This window comes from Corythoichthys intestinalis, chromosome 3, assembly GCF_030265065.1.
Source record: "Corythoichthys intestinalis isolate RoL2023-P3 chromosome 3, ASM3026506v1, whole genome shotgun sequence".
Classification (NCBI taxonomy): Eukaryota; Metazoa; Chordata; class Actinopteri; order Syngnathiformes; family Syngnathidae; genus Corythoichthys; species Corythoichthys intestinalis.
In genome coordinates, this window is record NC_080397.1 from 36,321,217 (window position 1) to 36,347,806 (window position 26,590).

At 37.6% G+C, this 26,590-nt stretch overlaps 1 protein-coding gene across 3 annotated transcripts in view; it reads left to right on the plus strand.

Annotated features, from left to right (window-relative positions):
* The window catches only part of arvcfb (ARVCF delta catenin family member b), a 346,624-nt gene that overhangs the window by 278,105 nt on the left and 41,929 nt on the right, over positions 1–26,590 (plus strand). For all 3 annotated transcript variants that reach the window (XM_057831628.1, XM_057831631.1, XM_057831630.1), the window contains 5 exons: positions 311–494; positions 10,609–10,726; positions 10,835–11,006; positions 12,579–12,596; positions 20,484–20,555. In XM_057831628.1, coding sequence (XP_057687611.1) covers positions 311–494; positions 10,609–10,726; positions 10,835–11,006; positions 12,579–12,596; positions 20,484–20,555 — 564 coding nt within the window. The remainder of the gene's footprint in view (positions 1–310; positions 495–10,608; positions 10,727–10,834; positions 11,007–12,578; positions 12,597–20,483; positions 20,556–26,590) is intronic.

Genomic DNA, 26,590 nt, shown 5'->3' on the forward strand with positions numbered 1-26,590 from the left:
CTGATTTAGGAGTTGCACGTTGTATTCATTTTTTCCCCCTGAATTGGATTTTCTGCCAATATAAACATGCTTTTGTAATCATAACGTTTTGCCTGCTAGACAGCTGTTGTTATTATGAATCTACATCACTCAGTTTCTGAGTATTCCTCCAAGGCTTTTTCATTTTTTTTTTCTTCCTTTCAGATATTTTGAGGGGGGCATAATCTCCTCATATGCTCCTTTTTTATTGCATGTTTCATTTATAATACTATTTTTGTTTTGTTTTTTATTGCTTCTTTCATTTTTCGTTATCTTTATCTTCCACATGTAGGTACTCTTTGGAACCTATCCTCCTATGAACCCTTGAAGATGGTCATCATCAACCACGGCCTCCAGACAATGACCAATGAGGTCATCATCCCACACTCTGGGTGGGAGCATGAACCCAATGAGGACTCAAAGCCACGTGATGCAGAGTGGACCACTGTCTTCAAAAACACCTCTGGATGCTTGAGGTAGGTAGTTAAGAACTGGACTAAAATTGGTTCAACATTTTGTTCCTGAGCATTTAAACGTGTAGGGATGTGCAGATCGCATATTTTTGCACCTGAGTTCGAGTCACCCGATCCGATGACGAAAAAAAGCTTTTATCTTTTTTTTTTCTTTTTTTCTTTTGAACAAAAGTTCCAAACATATTACAGTACTGTACTTTTTAAATCACTTCATGTTGTTTTGCGGAGTATATAACATATGCATTTTTGTATTTTTTGGCAATGCCATGGTATTTCTGAATTATTTATTTATAGGCCTGAACGATATTGGAAAAAAATCAATGCTGCGATATATAGTCCCAAGGCTCCACACTTAGGCTGGGTTCATACTGCAGGTCTTAATGCACAATTCTGATTTTTTGTCATCTGTTTTTTTTTTTTTTTTTTTTGCATGTTTGTTCAGACTGCCTTTGTTCATTGAGCCCGTTCAAGTATTACCCATGCGCACTAATTCGCAGTCCGACATGTGCTGAGCAAACTGACCCGCATGCGCAAAAGCATCAAAATAAATAACTACACATGCTGGCTGTATGTCATTCCAGGGTGATCATATTTTGATTTCCAAAAAGACGACACAAATAACAGAATCCCAGTTTAGTCCTATATTCAAAGTTAATATGGATTGATAGAACGCATACACGCACATAAGCCTTACGTGTGTGCGTCAGTTTGCCTGGACTCAGCCATATAAGCAATACTGAAATTATGCTCATTTAGCGCACAGAAAGAAAATCAAGCATGATAATATTCATTTTATTTTTTTATGACTGTGGTCTAGCCCGCCTCCTGCGTGAAAGCCGATTTAAAGCTAGGCGCTAATGCCACTGCACAGCTGCCGCCCTGCCTGCCGCTCTCGTTCTTTGGTGAAGTAATTGCTGCATGAATTCCAATTTGGGAGACTTGACAGTTCAAAAGTTGTTTAAACCACATACGAAAGTGACCCAGATCGGATTTGAAATGGTCCACTTCTATGCGACTTGTCACATTCAGACCGTCAAGCTAATGCCTCACTCGAGTCGGAAAAACACGAAAAAATTTGGATTTCATGCATTAAGACCTGCGGTCTGAACCTAGCCTTAGTTTGTGGATTGATTGCACTGTAGCTACAAACTTTTTTCCTTAAGGTGCACCAGCACAAAATGTAGGCGCACCCACATTTTTCACTGCATCACCTTTAACGCCATACTTTTAATCACGCTCCATAACATACATATAAATCATTCATTCATTCATTTTCTGAATCACTAATCTTCGAGGGTCGCAGGGGTGCTGGAGCCTGTCACAGCTAACTCCAGGCAGAACGCGGGGTATAACCTCAACAGGTTGCCAGCCAGTCGCAGGGCGCATATAGACACACAACCATTCACGCACACACTTACACCTACGGACAATTTGGAATGTTCAATCAGCATACTATGCCCCTTTTTTTACTATTATTATTTTTTAATGTTGATCAAGCTCCCATGAACCATGCTCAGGTCTCAGTGTTTTCAGGGAAAAAAATATCAATCACTTTTTCCTTGTCAATCTCTCTGGCTTGACACCTAATGCAGGCAGTGCTGCTGGGAAAATGGCTCCATGGTAACGGTTACCAAGCCTGCAGAGAAGTGCTGATTGTGGAGAGAATTAGTTTACTCACACCATCCGAGATGTGTCTTACACCTCAAGACAATGAGGTCTCTTGATCCGTGGATGTCACATATACCATAATTCATTGTATATGGCGGAAAACACTCAGGTGACTTGAAGTTCAGCTCTGAGACCCCCGATTTGGCCAAATTTTATAATTGTCCGATATGCATGTGTGATACATCATTGGAAAGCGTAAAATCTCCATTTTGTGGGGGAACAGGAGGGCATTTAAAAAAAAATAAAATGTTTTTTAAACAGAAAAACCCTATCTGGAGGCGAGAGCACGCGAGAGCAGAATTACAGACGCCATGACTTTAACGAGATATTATCACGTACTTACCTTGTTTCGATCCATAAACTCCATGTAGCATGTATCACTGAGTGACAAGACACAGTTGTGAAACCACACAGCTGGATTTTTGGGGGATTTTATGGGTGAAACATGGCAATATAACAAGGGTCGCAATGCAGAAATCGCAGACATCAAGGAGTGGTCGAGATTTTCTTTTTCATATATTTACTCCTTTAAACCTTTTTTTTTTCCCAATTTTGTTTTTGTTTTTGTTTGGATCGATTATTTATCATCTAACATATCGGAGAAAATGCGAAAGAAACAAAAAAAATACAATTAAGCGAGAGTTAGGAGGTACCGTAATTTCCCGAATATAACGCGCACTTTTCCCCCCCCCAAAATCAACTTGTAAAGTCATGGTGCGCATTATAAACGGGTACATGGATGGAGACAGAAATATATATATATATATATATTAGGGCTGTCAAAATTATCGCGTTAACGGGCGTTAATTATTTTTTTAAATTAATCACGTTAAAATATTTGACGCAATTAACTCACTAGGCCCGCTCAGACAGATTTAAATGTCAGTACAGTGAAAGGCCAACTTGTTAATTGTGTTTTATGGAGTTTTTCCGCCCTCTGCTGGCGCTTGGGTGTGACTTGCATATGTTATGTGGCGTAATGTCGCCCTCTGCTGGCGATTCAGTGCAGCTGATTATTTGGGTTTCGGCGCGCTTTTCTGACGTGATTATATGTCGACGCGAACTCACACTAATAGACAGTGCTATTCAGACCAGCTAACGTCCGCATCCAGTATTCAGTGGCAGTTCTCATATCCCCATCACACTGTTTGTGTCTAATACATGCATCGCTTGTGAGTTATATTCCCCCTTTGTTTATATTCATGAGCATTAGATAGTTATTGATGATGTGTATTTGAATTTGTTCACATATATGGTGAAATGCAGTTACATTGTTAGACGCTTGTGAGCTAATTGGCTAATGCTACTGCTCAAATGGACACGTGTGTGTACATTTTATGTTATTTTGTGATTTATGCAAGTTATTGACACATTGCCTTGTTATTTTCAGTTTTACAAAAATACAAGAAACGTGCTCCTGTCAAAAAGAGATGACTTCAGTAAAGCCCATGCAACTTTGCCACACCGTCTGATTTCTTTTTGGAACTTATGTTCGCTATCTGTCAATTTGTGTACTCACACACATTGAGGACAGAATAGGGCTACTAGTTTATTTTTTGATTGAAAATTTTACAAATTTTATTAAAACGAAAACATTAAGAGGCGTTTTAATATGACATTTCTATAACTTGTACTAATATTCATCTTTTAAGAACTACAAGTCTTTCTATCCATGGATCACTTTATCAGAATGTTAATAATGTTAATGCCATCTTGTTGATTTATTGTTATAATAAACAAATACAGTCCTTATGTACCGTATGTTGAATGTATATATCTATCTTGTCTTATCTTTCCATTCCAACAATAATTTACAGAAAAATATGGCATATTTTATAGATGGTTTGAATTGCGATTAATTGCGATTAATTAATTTTTAAGCTGTAATTAACTCGATTAAAAATTTTAATCGTTTGACAGCCCATATATATATATATATATATATATATATATATATATATATATATATATATATATATAAACTGATTTTTTTTTTTTATTGACACGGCCACGATGTGTTGAAGAAACGTATGCGGCGATTCGTTGCCGACCATTACGGTACATGACGTCACCATTTTGTTTTGGTAATACTTCACTCGGATCGGCCGAATGATTTCGTCTTTCTTAAGTTCTGCTTTCTTTTCATAAAGCACAGAATTTAGTTTCTTGAACTCATTTGAGTCAACGTTTATTACAGCTCCGCAACTCGGACCATAACAAGCGTAACAACACAGACTTCCTGTGTCCGTCAACTATATCTGTCCCTCGGGAAACTCAAACCCAAATAAAAATAGTTCCTATTGTTACTGTCGTGTCGACAGCGATGAGCGCTCTCGGATTTCCGACTTACGTTCTCACTTTCATTTTACCGTATCAGTCCTTGGAAGAAACATTTATTCATCATGATGAAACGAGCAAGTTACACAGCAGCCTTTAAAAGAAAAGTCACATCTGTTTTGTTTTCTCTTAGATTCTGGTAAGTTGGAGAAGTTGTCAAATCATATTATTACCGTAAATATTGTCAGTTCATGGTAATGTTTTGAACAACCAATATGCTATGCTTGTGCTGTGTTTCACCAGTCAGTAAAATGACATTTCTGTATCTGTACACGAGCTCTGTTTTCTTCTATTCTCCTATTTATTGGTGCTAAAATTAGGGTGCGCGTTATAATCGGGTATAATAATTTCCCCTAGATTTTACAAGTAAATTTGGGGTGCGCATTATACACGGGTGCGCCTTATATTCGGGAAATTACGGTAGATATCCGTGACTTTTTTACAGACGCCATTATTTTCATTGTGACGTTATTTGTTTAAAAGTTTAAAATACGCGAGTAATTTTTTAAACGAAATATTAGACATCAATTAATGGTTCTAAGCTAAAAATGACATTTTGAATAATAAATATAATTAATTACCTTAGTTTTATGGCTGTGTTAAAACAAAAGCGGTTGCGCGACGTCTGTAAACAGGGATTTTCAGGGTAAAATTAAAAATAGTTCGGGGGCTTAATGCGCCATGAATCTGCTATGGCAGCATATAGACATATTGTTCCATCAAACACAACTGTTGTTTTGGCTTAAAATACAGCAGTTTCTTTTAAAGAGGAGTGCAAGAGCAGAAACTGCTTTTTCAGTCTTGTCTGTGTTTTCCGCCATATGAAACACACCCTTAAATTTCATTCGAGCGACCTTTATTATTTGGAATAACGGTGATACTGAGCAAGAGCGGTACAGCCATAAATTTCGGTCACAGGTGTACTGCATTGTACACACACGTCGTTAGGTACACTGACAAAATCATTATACTGAGGTCATATTGACAGAGGAATGCTGCACTATAATAATTTGAATAATATGTACTGTATTTATTATTCATGCTTCTCAGGCATTCCTGTTTGCATGTTGCATGTTCTTGCGTGGGTTTCTCCCAGTACTCCAGCTTCCTCCCACATACCGATATCATGCGTTACTTGGCAAATTTTTCTAGAAGTTTGAATCTCAGTGTGAAAGGTTGTTTGCTTACAGAAGACAGTATTTGCCATCTATTGGCTGGCAACTAGTTCAGGGTGCTTCTCGCTCAGTCATTTGGGAAAGGCTCCATCTCTACATAATGAAGGCAAGTGGGATGGATGGATGGATGGATGGATGGATGGATGGATGGATGGATGGATGGATGGATGGATGGATGGATGGATGGATGGATGGATGGATGGATGGATGGATGGATGGATGGATGGATGGATGGATGGATGGATGGATGGATGGATGGATGGATGGATGGATGGATGGATGGATGGATGTTCAGATAATATTATGAGCTTGTGTTGCGATGCACTGGACAACATTAAGACATTTTAAGTGCTTTATGTTTTCCTTACTCTACTCATTCATTAAGCCACTGTTGCCAAACAGGAGTAATAACATTGACCTAGGGTTGCATGTTATAGCAAATACTCGCCAAACTGAAATACTTGAAATTCCTTTAAGCCTCGCTAGAGCTGTGGCAACCCACACAGACTGTATCATAACATAGCTCAAGGTTTTTAGTCATTCGTATTGGTAGAATATATCCAACAATTTGCAGTTGCTGTTTTCCAGAGTAACACAAGAACAAGCCAATGACAGATGAGCTTTCCATTAGCAGTGAAAAGAAAAAATGCTGATCCTAGCTCACAAGCAGCTCTGAGTTGATGAAACAAATTAAAAGCCTATATATCTTTTCTTCTACAGCTGTGCTGCACCAGCTGCCCCATTAGTGGAGAATATCTATCAGATGCTGCACAGCATAAAACCACTGATACATAACAGTATCATACTACACAAATGGTTTAAATCAAACCTGCATTTTAGAATACATTTTTAATTTATTGAAATAGCCACGTTATTAAAGGTAGAATTAGTTAAAAAAAAAAAAAAACAAACAGAAAAACATGAGAATTTCTTGAAAATAATAACATTTACTACTGTAGATTCTGCCACGGAAATCAATAATTTTCTCGTCTCCAAGGACTGGGTAACCCCATTAGAATCTACATACTCTGTTATTCCTCCAGGTCACCTCTCGAGGGACGGCAGCTATCTGCTTTCTTAACTGACAGCTGCACTATCCATAATCCTTCCAACAAAGACAACTGTCCCCCAAAAGACTCCTGAAAATGAAACAGCTGGCAGTAAAACTCAGTCTGCTCCTAAACACACGCCTGTCAAATAAATCCAAGGTGGCCGCTCCTCTGATTCATTTACAAGGGTACTCGAGACCATTGTCTGACAGCTGAAGACTAAGAGCATTGCTTCATAGACAATTGAAGACATTGGCAGACATGCTTTTACACACTCCCGCCAACTGGTCAGAGTTACAAATAATGTGACTGTAATTTTGGATTTCAGTATGTTTATGTTGTAACTAAGCAAGCACACATGCAATAATGGTGGTAATGATGTACACTTCTTTTTACCTCTATAAAATTGCCCGCAACTCTTCTACATGACATACCTAGTTTTGTCTAATGGGATTATACACCTTTGATGCTTGCATAAATTGTATCACATGTGAGGAGCTGCCAACTGGGAGCTCAAGTGATCCTTAAACCTTTACAGTGAAGAACATTTTGAACACCTTGCTATTTTGCAAGTTCTCCCACTTAGAAATCATGGAGGTTTCTGAAATTTTCATCGTGGTTGCATGTCCAATGTGAGAGAGATGATCTAAAAAGAAAAATCCAGAAATCACAATGTATGATTTAATGATTTATTTGTGTGATACAGCTGCAAATAAGTATTTGAACGCCTGAGGAAACGAATGTTAATATTTGGTACGGTAGCCTTTGTTTGCAATTACAGAGGTCAAACGTTTCCTGTAGTTTTTCACCAGGTTTGCACACTATGCAGGAAGGATCTTGGCCCACCCATCAGTCAGGTTTCTGGATTGTCGCTGAGAAACACTGAGTTAGAGCTCCCTCAAAAGGTTTTCAATTGGGTTTAGGTCTGGAGACCGCCTAGACCATGCTAGAACCTTGGCCACTCCTTGGTTTTCCTGGCTGTGTGCTTCAGGTCATCATCATGTTGGAAGACCCAGGAATGACCCATCTTCAATGCGCTGACTGAGGAAGATGGTTATTTCCCCAAAATCTCACAATACAGGGCCCCAGTCATCCTCTCTTTAACACAGTTCACTCGTCCTGTCCCATGTGCAGAAAAACACTCCCCAAAGCATGATGCTACTACCCCCATGCTTCACAGTAGGGATGGTGTTCTTAGGACAGTACTCATAATTCTTCGTCCTCCAAAATGGTTAGTGAAATTATGACCAAAATATTCTATTTTACTCTGATATGACCACAAAACTTGCTCCCATGACTCTTCTGCATCATCCAAATGGTCATAGGCAAACTGTAGACGAGCCTTGACATGTGCTGGTTTAAGCCGGGGAAACTTGCATGCCATGCATGTTTTCAAACCATAATGTCTTAGTGTAGCACCTACAGTAACCTTGGAAACGGTGGTCCCAGCTCTTTTCAGATCCTTGACCAACTCCTGTCGTGTAGTCCTGGGCTGACTCCTCACCTTCTTAGGATCACTGAGACCCCACGAGGTCTTACATGGGACTCCACTCCGATTGCGTTTGATCATCATGTTTAGCTTCTTTCATTTTCTAATGATTGCTCTAACAGTAGACCGTTTTTTTCACCAAGCTACTTGGGAATTGCTCAGTAGTCCTTTCCAGCTTTATGGAGGTGAACAATTTTGTCTCTGGTATCAATGGACAGCTCTTTGGTCTTGACTATGTTACAAGTTTGAGTCTTACTGATTGAATGATGTGGACAGGTGTCTTTATGCTGCCATCGACCTCAAAAAAGTACATCTGATTCAGGATAGTACATGGAGTGGAGGTGGACTTTTAATAGGCGGACTAACAGGTGTATCGGGGTCAGAATTCTAGCTGACAGACAGGTGTTCAAAGGGGCTCCAGGGCAGCTCCATCACACAAATAAATTGTTAAAATCATGCATTATTCTTTTTAGATCATCTCTGACAGTGGACATGCACCTACGATGAAAATTTCAGACTCTTCCATGATTTCTAAGTGGGTGTACTTGCGAAATAGGGTGTTCAAATACTTTCTTCACTGCAGTTTAAAAAAAAGTTTTTTGTCATCCAGCCTAATAAAAACATGTATTCAGTCTGATAACACATTCAGAAGAAGGATTTCAAAACTGGTTTATCTTAATATTAGCCTTCGTATTGTGTTAGGGTCAAAATTGACCTGTTTTTAAGTGTGGGTATGCCAAAACCAATAGTACTTTTTACATGACCAAACTTGAAAACAGGTCAATCTTGACCAGAAAATCATATACTGCAAAGATTTAGTATTTTCAGACTGAGTTCAATCACAGATCAAATTTGATCCATAGCTATTACAGTCCAAGAATGCGTAAAACAAGTTTGGACGCCCAAGCAGACAACAAAGTAGGCGTTTAAAAGGTATTGAATACAAACAAAAGTGATCGCGAAAAAAAGAGACAACAAAAAGCGTCCATGACAACAGGTCAACGAGGATCACTAGGACTAACCTGAGGGTAAACCAAGGTGGCAAAAGTAACACAAATACACTGAAAGAAAACAAAAAGTATTTTTTTCTTTTCATAGGTTCTTTTATTCTTTTAATGAAAAGGACATGACAACACACTATTCAGGATGTCAAGTAACGCGGGCAGTCAGGTGAACCCAAATGCAGGGAAAGTGAGGCGAGGCAGATGAACAGTGCAAAAAATGATTTAATTAAAGCCAATAAAAAATAAAGTACAAAACAAAGGCTGTGGTGATATAAAGAAAGCACAGTGGCAAACAAAACTGTCACTAACAAAAGACTGGTTTTCAAAAAAACCTACTTGGAACACGAGGGCTTTGATAGACGAGAATAATGCTGACCAGAACGTGGACATGAACATTGACAATATCGCGACAAGACTCAACAAAAACTGGGAGCTTATATAGACACAGAGAGAGGGTAACGAGTCAACGAGGAACAGGTGGGTGTCACAGGAGGATGCAGGCACAACAGGTGAAGTTAATGGGCAATCACAGGGACAAGTCACACTAGAAGAAAACAAACACAAAACTTAACACAGGAACAAAAAGAAATACCTAATCACCTAAGATGTATACATTTATTAAGGAAAAAATAAGAAAAACGCTGGCTAGCTAGTACATTCCACCGGGACATCTCGAGCAGACCTTCGACCTTCGAAATCATACCGTTTATATTTGCTGTAACAAACAGTGGAAAAACCCAGGATGGCACCCCAGTGCCAGCCCATACGTAGACAAAACAATGAAAGAAAAATTCCTTGTACGCAAGCAGTACTGTAGATGAACACACAGTTCCGAAAACAAAGAATGATTACCGTATGTGCAACAATGTGAAATTAACAGATATATGTTCAAGTGAATAAATGGATAAATCTACAACGACACTCAAATACCTGCACAAGGTAGAGGATTCCAAACGATGGTGGCAGTTAAACAAACCAAGGCAGGGGCCTAGTCAAATGCGAAACTAGTCAAATGCGAATAACAGGCTCGAGAGTACAAAACCGTCCGATGGTGACTAGCAGTACAATATCTCTGCAAACCCTGGTTGGGTTGCCTACGTTTAAATACGCAGCTGATGAGATTGGTCACACCAGCGTCCAGGGAACACCGCCCACACTCAATGACCAGCAGCCGAATGTGACAATCGCAAAAATATGGGCAGATTTTTAACACAATACAAGGGATATTGTTTTTATTCCACAGCAAAATGACCGTAGGAAATATAACACTTGGTCCTGTACGTGGTTTAAAAAAAATAATTTAAAAAAATTGTTTTGTTTTTGTGTGTGTGTGTGTATAGTCTGTATGTTCTCTTTGCTCTTGAATTTGAACTTACCTACATGCATATTGTACAGAAATGTAAGCTCAGACGGGGCAGAGGCTCGTCGCAGACTGAGGGAGTGTGACGGATTGGTGGATGCCCTGCTGCATGCTCTCCAATCAGCTGTAGGCAAGAAAGATATGGATAATAAGGTTGGACATCACCAGACTACTACTTATTCTGTCTCTGCGATGGGTTTATTTTACTTGATGCACATATACTGACAATAATACACTGTCTACCTGTCACCTCCTTCCTAGTCTGTGGAGAACTGTGTCTGTATTATGAGGAACCTGTCTTACCACGTCCACAAAGAAGTGCCAGGGGCCGAAAGGTTTCAAGATCCATCAGCACCACAGACCCCTGGCTCTGCAGGGCCACAGAGGAAGAAGAAGGATGACGCTGGCTGCTTCGGAGGCAAAAAGGCCAAAGGTGAGAAAGACGATGAATTTGGACCTAACTAATAAATCACCTCACCATGACAATCCCCCATACCCCTAGACGACGTCTCAGAGATTGGTATTAAAAATCCTAACTAATAAACACAATAGCAATTGACTACTAAATTAGTTATGTATTTTACTGACTACTTTGCTCTTCTCGTGAATAATGTTCCATTTTAAATAATTTTTTCATGCTTTTTTGGCAAGTGACACTTTTTGAATGATCATTTTGACGCGTCGACTCTTGGAATTTCCACAAATGAATTGGTGGGAATTTATAAATGAAACTTGACAGCCAATCAAAGAAGGTATTTCCTGAGTAGCAGATGAAATGAAAGAGTCAAGGCGACATGTTGAGAAATAATAGTTGTACTGTTTGAAAGTGCTTTTGTGGGAGGTGTTCTGTATGCACAAAACATTCCCCATTAAGACAAAAACTATTTCTACAGAACCCATTGTTGATACATTTTACAAAGGTTGAAATGACAACTCCATCCTGAGTTGTAATCAATAATTAAGAAGTTGAAGAGATTGTCAACAACTCCTTAATAATTTTTTGGGATTCACATTTTTAATGAAATCATAACGATTTCTTACTCAGACTGCAGAGCATTTTTTCATTATAGGCTCCTCATCAGACACCATGTTTAGATACGTTGTAAGCATCATCCCCATCTGCACTCTCCTGAGCTCACAGCAGCAACACTGTTGTCTCCCCGTTGTACAACAATAATGGTTGCCATTAATCAGACCACCAATGAAGTGTGACTGCACGCTGTTGACCCCTGGTATCTAACAACTCTTTGGAGAAATCCCTCCATTTGTGGATGTGAGAAACAGACTTTACATGTATACAGACTTCTGAAGAAACCAATTATCCACATGAACACTTTGTTGTGTGCAGCCACATAATGAGGTGTGTGTAGTGGCTACATCCCCTCAAGGTGTTCTATCCACGAGGAACATAAAACACGGCCATAAAGAAGCACACAGCACTGCTGTTAAGTGACACTGTCTGCAAAATTGTTTGTTAATTTCTTGCCTTAAGTAGGCTGCGAATTGCCTTCTCTTCAGTTTAATGTCACATTCTGTATGACTTCTTATTATAGCATTATGATTAGCGAGGACAGAACCGTTTTAGCTGTCATAAGTTAATGAGGAGCCTGAAATTAATCACATTCCTCTTATTTTTCTTGTGACACTTTGAGTTTAATGGTGCATGCTTATAAATGTCAGTAGGTCACAGTTTTGTTTTTTTTTGTTTTTTACTCTGTCGACAGTAATGCTCCTAAGTCTTTCATTTGACATTTTCTTTTTTCAAAGATAAAATGCAACTTATTTCTCTTTTCCCTTTTAAAAATGCTTTGTTTTTGCTTAATTTTGCTTCTTTCCGTCTTTTGCGAGCTCCTTTAATGTTGGACTTATCACTATTTTTAGACACTGATTTTTGTACTCATTTTTACACAGCCCTCTGACATGTGAGCATGGCTTTTTCACCATGCCCTTTCTCTCTTTTCTGTGCTTTGTCTTTTTTGGCTGCTGCTTCCTTGGCTAACTGTAGAGGAATGGTTTAATCAAGGTGAGTGCACCATACAACCTTATTTCATTCGCTAGAATATAGTTACGTAGATGTGTTTTTATATGTATCCCTCATTTTTCGCGGTTAATGGAAGTAGCCCCCTGCAAATTTTTTCTTTATTTATTTATGTTTTTGGGTGTATGTTCAATGTATGTATTCAGATTTAGCATTGGAAAGAGATACATAATGTATACCGTAATTTTCGCACTATAAGGCGCACCCAACTATGAGCCGTCACCCACCAAATTTGACACGAAAACGACATTTCTTCATAGATAAGCCGCACTGGACTATAAGCCGCAGCTGCCCTCACTGTATTATGTGATATTTACACCAAAATATATTTACCGGTAACACTTTAATGGACAGCGGCATCATACGACTGTCATATGACCAAATGAACCACCATGAAGCTTGGAACCAATTGGCTGCAAAGCTTCATTGCTTCAAGAAGCTTCATTTGGCCATCACTGCTCCCCTGGGGAAGACAGTCAACCTCTGTTGCCACCTGCTGTCAACACTGTTGTTGTCCAACATTCCTCCTAGCATGCATTGCAGCGCTACAGATGTAAATAACAATCAAAATTCATGTTCTGTGGTAATCATTTCTTCAGTTATTGTTCCAGTTTTTTCATTAATTGCTAGTTATGGTATTTGGTAACACTTTATTTGACAGTGGCGTCATAAGACTGTCATTAGACACTCAGAATTATGGTATGACACTGTCTGATTGTTTAAAACAGATGTCATTTAGTGTTATCCGGCAAATTATCTCACTTTTGAATGGATGCAAAAGAGCCGAGCTGGACATAAATGAAGTTAGTGACATAATTTGCCGGATGACACTTAATGACATCAGTCATAAACATTCAGTAATGCCCATGATAGTGTCAAACAAAGTGTTACCTATTAATCCAAATAACTCAACAAATAAGCCGCACTGGACTATAAGCCGCAGGATTCAAAATGAAGGAAAAAAGTAGCGGTTTATAGTCCGAAAATTACAGTATATGTATTTTAATTAGGGCTGTCAAACGATTAAAAATTTTAATCGAGTTAATTGCAGCTTAAAAATTAATTAATCGTAATTAATCGCAATTCAAACCATCTATAAAATATGCCATATTTTTCTGTAAATTGTTGTTGGAATGAAAAGATAAGACACAAGACGGATATATACATTCAACATACGGTACAAAAGTACTGTATTTGTTTATTAACCTATAATAATAAATCAACACAAGATGGCATTAACATTATTAACATTCTCTTAAAGTGATCCATGGATAGAAAAACTTGTAGTTCTTAAAAGATAAATGTTAGCAAAAGTTATAGAAATTTTATATTAACACCCCTCTAAATGTTTTCGTTTTATTAAAATTTGTAAAATTTTCAATCAAAAAATAAACTAGTAGCTCGCCATTGTTGATGTCATTACACCATGCTCACTCCCCAAACCCATAAAATCATTTGGACCCAAGCGCCAGCAGAGGGCGCCAAATAACAAAAAACAAGTAACAAGTAACAAGCAGACATTACACTTCTGTCATTTTAATCTGAGCGGGGCATGAGCGTTAATTGCGTCAAATATTTTAACGTGATTAATTTTAAAAATTAATTACGGCTCGTTAACGCGATAATTTTGACAGCCCTAATTTTAATAAATGTTTTTTAAGCACTTTAAAGTTAATATTAATGATAACTTTTAAAGATGTTACTGTCCTACCGAATTATTATAACAAGAATAAAGTACAAACATTCTTGTCTTTATTAAATGCTTTATTCAGTGAGTCCACTCAAATCTGCTCATGCTGCTCACTTACAATGAGTTGCCACAGCAACTGTCTAACAGGTTAGACGATGATTGACGCATGCGGTGCTTTGAAGTTTCAGCTTCCAGGCATCTCTGACAAGCTCAAACCTTCTGTCAAACGACTGTCAATCATCGTTAACTTTAATGAGCAACTTGAGTGCACTGCCTGACCAGGAAAAGGAGTAGGAATGAGAGTGAGACTATGTGATTGGATCGGGACAGGTCATCTGTATTTATTTTTTTCAATTGGAAAAAAAAAAATCTGCGATGGACTGAGGGCGTGAAGTTTGAAGCGCGAAGCAGTGAAGGATCATGGTAATCGCAAAACCTAAAATTTAAGTTTTCCGACTTGACACGCATCAGTGAGTCTGTTTTGATACATTTGGTAAGTGACTGTGAAGTCTAGTGTTAGTGAGACTATTCATTCAATTTTATGTTTCCAAAGCTCAGCATTTACAGTTGGACCTGCTGTTGTAATATTTATATAACATATGTTCAAGGTGGAACTTAAACCCACAAATGACAGCCCTTGATGCTCATATCTTGTCTATTGAGCCACTGGGCCGCTTATTCCAACAGTGGAACCACGCTTTAAGTCATAAAAACAACTTCCCCGCTTCATTGATTCAGACTCTAGTGGCAAATAATTCTATTCGTGGATGAGAGAGCAAGTGTTGGCACAAATCCACAGGCTGTGAATTTGAATGATGGCCAGGAAATACAGCAAAGCATTGAGTTCCTTCTAGTATGCATTAAATGTACCTATATTACTTTGTAAGACATAAGTCACGAAGAAGCTTATTTGTGCACTTCACAGTTCACACATCTTATTTTGGAATGATTGTGCCAATTTGCATTTGTTGTTTAATCATTGTGATTTCTCACACCAAGTACTTGTGTGCATATTAAAATGTCAGTATTAAAACAGCTGATCACAGCCATCTTAGCAAATTAAAATAAATTGAGTGGCAGAAAATTATGCCCCAAATTAAGAAAAGTGAAGCAGTGTTGTATAATGAATTGAAGCGGACATAAACAAGAGGGTCACATTGCAAACGGTGAAAGGAAAGATGCAACCCTGTATCCTGACCAATTTGTGGGGGTAATTTGTAGACAACTGAAAGTAGTTCAGTGAGGCTGTTATTTTTTTGTATGAATCCTCAACAGGACATTTGGATTTGCAAATCTTCATGCATGTGACCCAGTCCCATGAGGTATACAAAATATACAGTAGACAGTGGTGGCCAAAGGTATTGGCACCCCTGCAATTCTGTCAGTTATGCTCAATTTCTCCCAGAAAATGATTGCAATTACAAATACTTTGGTAATAATATCTTCATTTATTTTGCTTGCAATTAAAAAACACAAAAGAGAATGATTTTTTTTTGTATTTATTTATTTTTTCATCATTATCATTTTACACAAAAATCCAAAAATGGGCCGGACAAAATGATTGGCACCCTCAGCCTAATACTTGGTAGCACAACCTTTAGACAAAATAACTGCGAACAACCACTTCTGGTATCCATCAATGAGTTTCTTACAATGCCTGCTGGAATTTTATACCATTCTTCTTTGGCCAACTGCTCCAGGTCGCTGAGATTTGAAGGGTGCCTTCTCCAAACTGCCATTTTCAGATCTTTCCACAGGTGTTCCATGGGATTCAGGTCTGAACTCATTGCTGGCCACTTTAGAAATCTCCAGTGCTTTCTCTCAAACCATTTTCTAGTGCTTTTTTAAGTGTGTTTTGGGTCATTTTAATGCTGGAAGACCTATGGCCTTTGAGGGAGACCCAGCGTTCTCACACTGGGCCCTACATTATGCTGCAAAATTTGTTGGAAGTCTTCAGACTTCATAATGCCATGCACATGGTCAAGCAGTCCAGTGCCAGAGTCAGCAAAGTAACCCCAAAACATCAGGAAACCTCCACCATGTTTGACTGTGGGGACCGTGTTCTTTTCTTTGAAGGCCTCGTTTTTTTCCCTGTAAACTCTATGTTGACGCCTTTTCCCAAAAAGCTCTACTTTTGTCTCATCTGACCAGAGAAAATTCTTCCAAAAGTGTCTTGGCTTTCCCAGGTAAGTTTTGGCAAACTCCAGCCTGGCATTTTTATGTCTCTGGGTCAGAAGTGGGCTCTTCCTGGGTATCCTACCATAGAGTCCCTTTTCATTCAGACGCCTACAGATAGTACGGGTGGACACTGTTGTACCCTCGTACTGCAGGACAGCTTGAAGTTGTTTGGATATTAGTCGATGTTCTTTATTTACCAACCGCACTATCTTTCGTTGAAATTTCTCATCGATTTTTGTTTTCCGTCCACATCTAGGGAGGTTAGCCAAAGTGCCATGGGCTTTACACCGGTTGATGACACTGCACACGGTAGACACAGGAACATTCAGGTCTTTGGAGATGGACTTGTAGCCTTGAGATTGCCCATACTTCCTCAGAATTTTGCTTCTCGAGTCCTTACATAGTTATTTGGTCTTCTTTTTTTTCTCCATGCTCAATGTGGTACACACAAGGACAGAGGTTGAGTCAATTTAAATCCATTTTTACTGGCTGCAAGTGTGATTTGTTATTGCTATTACTCAAATTAGAGAAGCATCACATGATTTTTCAAAGGGTGCCAATACTTTTGTCCAGACCATTTTTTTGTTTGAGTTTTGTGTAAAATGATAATGATTTTTTTTTTTCCATTCTCTTTTGTGTTTTTTCATTGCAAGCAAAATAAATGAAGGTATTACTACCAAAGCATTTGTAATTGCAATCATTTCCTGGGAGAAATTGAGCATTATTTGACTGAATTGCAGGCGTGTCAATACTTTTGGCCAGCAATGTATGCTATGTGAAAGACAGTGTGAATGAAAATTTCCTGGAGTAATTATGGTTTAAAAAAACAAAACAAAACAAAAAAACATTTCAAATTGAGTTGTTTCTAGGTTAGCTAGTCAACACGCATTTGAGCTTGAAGCTTGAAGATCGACTCCACTGTATGGAACTATTTCATCACCACATAATACAATTTATACCTCCAAAAATTTCACTCGATCTCTGCTCTAAAACGAAATGGAACGCAGCTGGAAGCAATTAAAATTTAGCTCAGTCTCACGGTAGCATTTGGTCACTATTTCTTCGACTTAACGCTTGTGTTTGAAAATGGTGTCTAGTTATAGGGTTTGTCATGTAAATCTTACTGTCTCTTAGGCTTAATCATGAGCATGAAACATTGATTAGTTGCCTGCTGTAGTCACCACACCCTATCCATTTCGTCACATCCTTGCATTAGTAAAGGTGTTTCCTTCTTTGAAAGGTGTACTGTTGTTGTTGTTTATATTGTTAATTAATTATTATTATTAATTATTATTACTTAATAGAGAGTAATGGCATGAACTCTTAATGCCATTGTATAAAAATGTGACATTATACTGTAGCCCACTTGCGTCTCTTTTAGGTTTTACTGTAGACATCAATTCAGTTCTGATCAAGACAAGTACTATAACGATACACAAATACGCATTGCTTTTGCTATTGGAAAAAAATTAACTTGGCATATTAGTAGGGATGGGAATCGAAATCCGATTCCAATTCGGAACCGGTTCCGAGTGTTTCGAAGCCTCGACATCACAGTGAAAAAGCCGTCACGATCCCTTTAACGATTCCTAAAGACGCGTATTGCGTCGTGACGTGTAAGTTGTTGTCCAGACACATCAAACTAGCATGGCGCCAAGAACCACTCGCTCCAAAGTTTGACTACACTTCACCAGGAAAGAGTGTGAAAATGAAAGGTTACGACGGGTGAGCACGAGCATTGCAGCCATAAACATAACAATGACAGCACGTAAGTTCAAACGCTCGAAAGTGTGTCTTCACTTCACGAGGAAAAATTACAACAAAGCGACTTGCAGTCATTGCAAGGTGGCGATAACTGCATCGGGAGGGAATACGATTGCGCTGTCCTCACAGAGAGGATAAGGCTCAGTCCTGGCTATTAAAAAAAAAAAAAAGTCCCGGCTATACAGCTAGCTAAACTCCCAAATGACGATGCAGAAGACGTTGGTATAATTTGCTGACTTTATTCAACCATCACTTGAAGAGTGAAACTAAGAATAGAAATGAAACAAATCAATTTTGTCCCCAATAACAAACAGGTTTGCATCAACGTAAATCAGCGATGATTAGCTGCTAATAACAGTATGGTTAGCATTCGTTCGCTAGCATTAGCACATCGTTCAAACCACTACACAACTGGATTTAAGTGTCCGATCGCGAGTGGAAGCACAACAACAACACAAAAGATGATACATACAGGCGTTGCCTCTGTAGATATTAACATTAACAAAGAACGTAGGCTCGTAGAAGTGTTTCCCTCTCTCACTCACTTGGATGCAGCATTTCTTCTTTGGGTGTATGCGCGCTCCAAGAGTCCGCAAACTGCGGCCCGCGGCCCAAATACGGCCCGCCTCCACATTTGGTCCGGCCATTTTGAATTTTTTTTTTTTTTTTCTCAATCGTGTTATTTATTTTCTGGCCTTTTCCTTGAAGAATTCAGAGAGGGTTATTTGGTTATTATCTATTTAATTAATAGTGTTTTTATTATTAATTATTATTATTATTATTATTATAAAGAATCCAGAAAGGGTTATTTGATTGTGGCTTTCTGAAAAACAATAATTTTTTACATTTATGCACTTCTGCAATCGTCACAATTTTTCTGTAACAAACTGACCCCGGCCCCTCATCAGAGAAGGGAAAAGTTATGTGGCCCTCACAGGAAAACGTTTGGGGACCCCTGCTTTAACACATATTGCCAAAGGCAGAACAAAAACCTATCTGCCAATATATACCAATATTTTTTATTTCTATTAGATAAATGTTTCAGTAAAATGTTACACATTCTTGTGTATTTGCCACTTATTGCCACAGTTAACATTGAGGCTTTGGGCCTCTTTTGATCTCGTTGTGAGTTTGTAAGGTTGTGACTTCTGAATAAACAAACTCGATGCCAATCAAAACGTTTGTTCTTTTTCCCCAAATTAGAATCGATAAGAGAATCGATAAAGAATCGAATCGTTAAGCAATATCGATAATGGAATCGGAATCGTAAAAATCCTATCAATTCCCATCCCTACATATTAGACAAGATAAATGAGACACATTCAGGAATAGAAGACATTACATATACGTGGAATAGACTTCAACCCTATCAAAATGCTTTCGGGATAAACCAGAACAGAATGAACCAAATTCAACTGTCCAATACCAGTAACATCTGAATGAATCATGTTACCACTAATGCTCTCCCATCGTCTTTGTAGGCCTTGTCCGGTAAATTGGAAGTTATCATAGCACGAAATAGAGGAGCAAATGTATCCCTATAGAATTTCTGTAGTTGGATCATAACGCTTGTCATGATGTAAAAAGCATATTTCAAGAGGGATTGCAGTCTTTTATCACCTGATTCTTAGAAGTAAGATTTATACATCTAGATTTATCTTTGATACGTCGATCATATTGTGCAAACATCCTAGAAAATGGACGTGTGCAGCAAATTGTCACAGCACTTTTTACTCCAACTGCGCTTTGGCACAAAAGGTTATTGTAAAGGAGTTGAAGAGACTAAGGTTATTTTACAAACCAATTCACTCTCGTATTAGAAAAGTAATGAACCAGTGTTGTCGCAAGTGTAGCATTAATATTTGTATATAGAGAGATAATTGACTACAAACAGACGTAATACAGTAGAATAAGCTGAACCTGGAATGAATTTTGTTGCTTTTTATATGTTGTAATGTCAAATAAAAATCTGTATCTGTAACACGATTTTTTTTTTCTTGCCATAGCATTCTCTTAGGTAAACTTCATCTACACTAGATTTTTTTTTTTTTAAATAAAGGTTTTAAATTTCAATATACGTATGTATGTACTGAATGTATGAAAGAAATTTAATTGACAGTAGGCATATGAAGTGGAGATTTTCACTGAATGAGATATGAGATGAAAGTGAATTTTTTTACAAATTTTTATCCATTTTTGTCAGTCAATGACATTCTTTGTCTGCTTTCTCCTCCATCCAGGTAGAAAAAATGGTGAAAATGACAAAAACTACGATACATTGGATCTTCCCAAGCGTACTGAGCCGACAAAAGGTAGGGGTGTCACCAAGTGAAACGTGCAGAACAAAAAACGGAATATATTTGTATTTTTTGGATTATAAAACGGATTAGTTGTAAACATTGTGGGATACTTTTATTGGGAGTCCAGTCAAGGAAGGAAGCGATAATGGTTTTTCAGTATAAAGCTGGTTTTTTTTCTTTTTTTGTGCTTGTGTAACTACTGTATCAGGTTGTCAAGTTGGCAGAGAAAGCAGACCTTATTCACTGCAGTGGCTTGAAGATCTGAGAGATTGCATGTGTCTGATTATATGTAGGGATGTAATTACCTGGTAGTGCAAAATGTTTGGGTTTTCTTTTGTGTGTGTGCGTGCATGTGGCTGATTGAGATGTCATGCAAGACAAACAGGCCTGATTGGTTTCCAGTAATTACGATCCCTGCTTAATATGTCAGAATTATTAAAAGTGTATTCATGGATGATTCACAGATAACCATTAACCACGAATACAAATACTGTAGTTGTTGTAGAGACAGCAGATAGTTATTTGCACTTACATGTATTTTTTTGTTTTTGTTTGTTTTTTAACCCTTTCTGTTTAGTTGCTTGGTAATGAAGGTGGGTGAATCTGTGTTTTTATGCCAGAACAGCTTTATGCTGTACCTGGGTATTTGTACTGTAATGCATACTCATTAGAAAATCAGACAGACAGAGCAAGTTGAGGGGATAAATAGAAGGGAAAGAGAGAATTGAGAGGGAAAATGACAGCTGAAATTAGAATCCAACAGAAAATAAGAACAGTAAGTTACTAGCAGTTGTATTCTTCATAACATTGGACTGGAATGGTTTCACTTTTACGTAAATTACCATTTGGCGCACTTGGTGTATTCCTTCATTTAATCAACAATCCTCGTTTTTCGCGGTCAATGGGGACCAGGACCTGCTGCGACAAGTGAAAACCTGCGAAGTACCGACAATCGCCAACCCCCCCCCCCCCCACCGCCCCCCCCCCCCAATGTATTTATTCAGATCTATCATTGGAAAGCGATACATATAAGACGTTTTTTTTTTTTTTTTTTTTTTTTTTTTTTTTACATTTTTCCCCAAAAAGTATAATTAAAAAAAAAACATGTATATATAAATTTTTAATAAATATTTTTAAGCAATAATAATTATTATAACAATTAAATAAGTTTCAAACATGTTACTGTCCCACAGGATTATTTTTAAACAAGAAAAAAAGTAGACACTTTATTAAATGCTTCATTGAGTGTCCACTCAAATCCGCTTCAGCTGCTTACTTGCACACAATGAGTTGCCACAGCAACTGTTTAACAAGTTAAACGATGATTGGCGCATGAGTTGCTTTGAAGGTCGAGTCTCTGGGAAGATCAAAGCTTAACCGTCTGTCAATCATCGTTTCCTTTAATAAGCAACTCCAGTTCACTTTCTGATGAACAAAGAGCAGGGAGAGGGAAGGAGGGAGCAAGCGTGACTCGGGACAGCTCATCTGTATTTATTTATATAAATATGGCGGAAAACACTCAGGTGACTTTAAGTTCCGTTCTGAGACCCCCAATTTAGCCAACTTTCAAAATTGTCCGATATGCATGTGTGATACATCATTGGAAAGCTTAAAGTCTCAATTTTCTGGGGAAAGAAAAATTTTGAGCAGGAGGGCATTTTTTAAAAAAAATATATTTCTTAAACCGCAAAACCCTATCTGGAGGTGAGAGCACGCAAGAACAGAATTACAGACGCCATGACTTTAACGAGATATTATTGCGTACTTACTTTGTTTCGATCCAAAAACTCCATGTAGCACATATCACTGAGTGTCAAGACACAGCTGTGAATGGCCACAGCTGGATTTTTTTTGGGATTTTATGGGTGAAACATGGTAATATAACAAGGGTCGCAATGCAGAAATCGCAGACATCAACGAGTGGTCGAGATTTTCTTTTTCATATATTTACCTTTTCAAACGTTTTTTTCCAACTTTTTTTTGTTTGGATCAGTTATTTATCATCTAACATATCGGCGAAAAAGCGACAGTAACAAAAAAAAAATACAATTAAGCGATAGTTATGAGGAAGATATCCGGGACTTTTTTACAGACGCCATTTTTTTCATTGCGACATAATTTGTTTAAAAGTTTAAAATATGTGAGTGAATAATTTTTTTAAGTCGTTTTTTTTTTTTTTTTTTTTTTTTTTTTTTTTTAAATACGAAATATGAGACATCAATGAATTATGTTTTTAGCCAAAACAACTGTTGCGTTTGATAGAACAATATCTCTATATGCTGCCATAGGAGATTCATGGCACATTGAGCCCCCGAACTATTTTTAATTTGTCCGTTTTACCCTGAAAACTCCCGTTTACAGACGTCGCGCAACCGCTTTTGTTTCAACCCAGCCATAAAACAAAGGTAATTAATTATATTTATTATCCAAAATGTCTGTTGTTTTTAGCTTAGAATCATTTATTGATGTCTCATGTTTTGTTTAAAAAAAAAAAAAAAAAACGACTTTAAAAAATTTACTGTCGCATTTTCTCCGATATGTTAGATGATAAATAATTGATCCAAACAAACAAAAAAAAGTTGAAAAAAAAAACTTTTAAAAGGGTATATATATGAAAAAGAAAATCTCGACTACTCCTTGATGTCTGTGATTTCTGCATCGCGACCTTTGTTATATGACCATGTTTCCCCCGTAAAATCCCCAAAAAATCCAGCTGTGGCCATTCATAGCTGTGTCTTGACACTCAGTGATACATGCTACATGGAGTTTTTGGATCGAAACAAAGTAGGTACGCGATAATATCTCGTTAAAGTCATGGCGTCTGTAATTCTGTTCTCGCGTGCTCTCACCTCCAGATAGGGTTTTGCTGTTTAAATTTTTTTTTTTTTTTTTTTTTAAATGCCCTCCTGCTCAAAAATTTTCTTCTTCCCCCACAAAATTGAGATTTTAAGCTTTCCACTGATGTATCGGACATATATATATCGGACATATATCGGACAATTTTGAAAGTTGGCTAAATTGGGGGTCTCAGAGCGGAACTTCAAGTCACCTGAGTGTTTTGTTTTTTTTAAAGTTGAAAAAGATTCCGCGATGGACTGAGGGCGCAAAGTTTGAAGCGCGAACTAGCAAGGGATCACTGTATTTCTCTAAGTATTTCCTCTATATCAGAGGTATCCAATAAAGTACATAGAAATGGAAGAACAAACACATACCACACATATGCTGTACGTATTGACACCTCATTATGCTTTTGGATCAAAATGGAGACAGAGAATAGAAAGAGGTCATAAAAGAAGCAATTAGGATGTGTGAAAATTGTTTATTTTAGTGCTTTGGTGAGTGCAGCAGCACCTGAAATGATGAAATATTTTCTTCCAGAGGGTATTGGAAACCATAGCTAAATCTTCAGGCAGGAGGGTTAGATGACGTTGGAGATGGAGAGAAATGAGATGGGGAGTGTAGTGTGTCCTTCCTGTTGCCTTGATTTGCAGAGCGCTTTGTTGTTAAGGGGTTTCCTGAATTATTTGAGGCTTTTATAAATAAATCGCTTATCCCCTGCAAAATGCATACTGAATAGTTACTGTGTTGACTTTCCTTGTCAAGCTATCATATTTTTACTGATTTTGATTAATTTGAGGCTGTTTCTTCCTGTGGCCATCGCTTATCCAATAAATAAAGTCGTTGTTCCAATCAATAAAAAAATGGATGAGACCCATGGCGAAGCCATTACCTGACGGTTGAGGCGGAAACAATTACAAACTATTTGCATCTGGTTTATTATTATTTATTATTATTATATTTTTACTAGGGCTGTCAAACGATTAAAAATTTTCATCGAGTTAATCACAGCTTGAAAATTAATTAATCGTAATTAATCGCAATTCAAACCATCTATGAAATATGCCATATTTTTCTGTACGTTATTGTTGGAATGGAAAGATAAGACACAAGACGGATATATACACTCAACATACTGTACATAAGTACTGTATTTGTTGATTATAACAATAAATCAACAAGATGACATTAACATTAACGTTCTGTTAAAGCGATCCAAGGATAGAAAGATTTCTAGTTCTTAAAAGATAAATGTTAGTACAAGTTATAGAAATGTTATATTAAAACCCCTCTTAATTTTTTCGTTTTAATAAAATGTGTAAAATTTTCAATAAAAAAATAAACTAGTAGCTCGCCATTGTTGATGTCAATAATTACACAATTCTCACGGTGCTGAAACCCATAAAATCAGTCGCACCCAAGTGCCTGCAGAGGGCGACAAAACACAAAAAAAACACAAGTAACAAGTGGACATCACACGGTGCTGTCATTTTAATCTGTTTGAGCGGGGCATGTGCGTTAATTGCGTCAAATATTTTAACGTGGTTAATTAAAGAAATTAATTACCGCCCGTTAACGCGATAATTTTAACAGCCCTAATCTTTACTGACTTTGAGGGCAGTTTTTGACCAGTCGCATAAAAAAATATACAGGGGAAACTCGTTCTTCCTCTTACCAAAACGCACCCTCCCAGCAAGTTAAATAACCGTGCAAATCATAGTCTTGGAATAAAACCGGACTTTTTGTTATCATCACACTAAGCTCTCTATTTCTGGAATAATGAACATAAATTAATGGACTACCAATACTGATTACCAGGTCTCATTGATAGTTCCATGAAGTAATCAATCATAAAAGTAATTAAAATAGATTTTTAAAAAAAAATTTTTTTTTGGGGTCACTTTTTTTGGGTCACTGTTGTGACCGGTGAGTTAAGAAAAAGTTCCAATTCTGTTTTTCAACTCTGATAACTCCAAGGCTTGTTGACATGAATCTTTGATTCTTCTAAACAAAAGTACAACTTGACAAACATCTCCCTCCCCAAGCAGTTTATTTTTTTCAAGATAAATTATTTTTGTGCCTTTAAATCCAGAGTCTCCCGAGTGGTACAATTATGGTGCATGGGAAGTAATACATCTCCAGTTCATGCCATTTCCAACCAGAATATTGTAAATGATAGATTGGGCATTCGAAATTCCAAGCAGCAGTCTCACATACTGAAGCGTCTCTGTTCTTGCGGTTAGAATTTAACACCAAGATAGCAAACGCTGACATTGGGTTTTGTAGCAGATGCATTGGTTTGCTGCAGTATGCCGCTCACCCTCTCTTTCAGGATAAAGGCACCACTCATGCGCCTCGCAAAATTCACCCCTTCTGCCTCACTTCCTCTTGTCACATTTCATAGAAAGGTGAGACCTAATTATTACGACTACCGCTTGAATACAATCTGCTGGAAAATTGGATCAAATAGCATATGAACACAAGTTAAAACGGCTTATTACTCTTGGTCATGGCATGCACTTGGGGTTTAGGCAATTTTGATCATTGTAAGGGCCACAAATGTTTGAATTGGTGCTGTCTGCCTGTGTGTGATGACACCTTTAGTTGTATATTTTTCTGAAGTGACAATAATTATCCTCAAAAGAGCTTGTATTAGCGACTCAACTAAAAGTGTAAAATGAACTACGACCGTCCAGCTCGCTCCCCAAATCTCATCAGCTCAGAGACCTGAACGAGCACAACCAAAGTGTGTGCATGCCTCTTATTGGCTTATTCAGAATCAACAGGCAACAATAAATCTGCAAATAATTACCTTAATTACTATGTAGCGCATCTGACTATAAGCCAAATTACCCAAATTTCCCCAAATTTGATAAATCCGTATACAGCACAGTGATCGCTCGTTTTTCACAGTTAATGGGGACCACCACCCCCTGCGAGAATTGAAAATCCGCGAAGTAGAAGCGGCGCTTATTTACATTAAAAAAAAAGGAAAGGAAAAAAGGTCTGGGGTCTGTTCAATGTATTCAGATTTAACAGCACTGGAAAGAGATACATATAAAAAGTGTTTTTCCCAAAGTATAATGAAAAAAAAAAACACCTTATATGTATATTTTAATGTTTTTTTTTTAAGCACCGCAAATGTAATAATTATGATATAAATGTGATATATATATATATATATGAGAAAACAATTATTTGTATTGTAT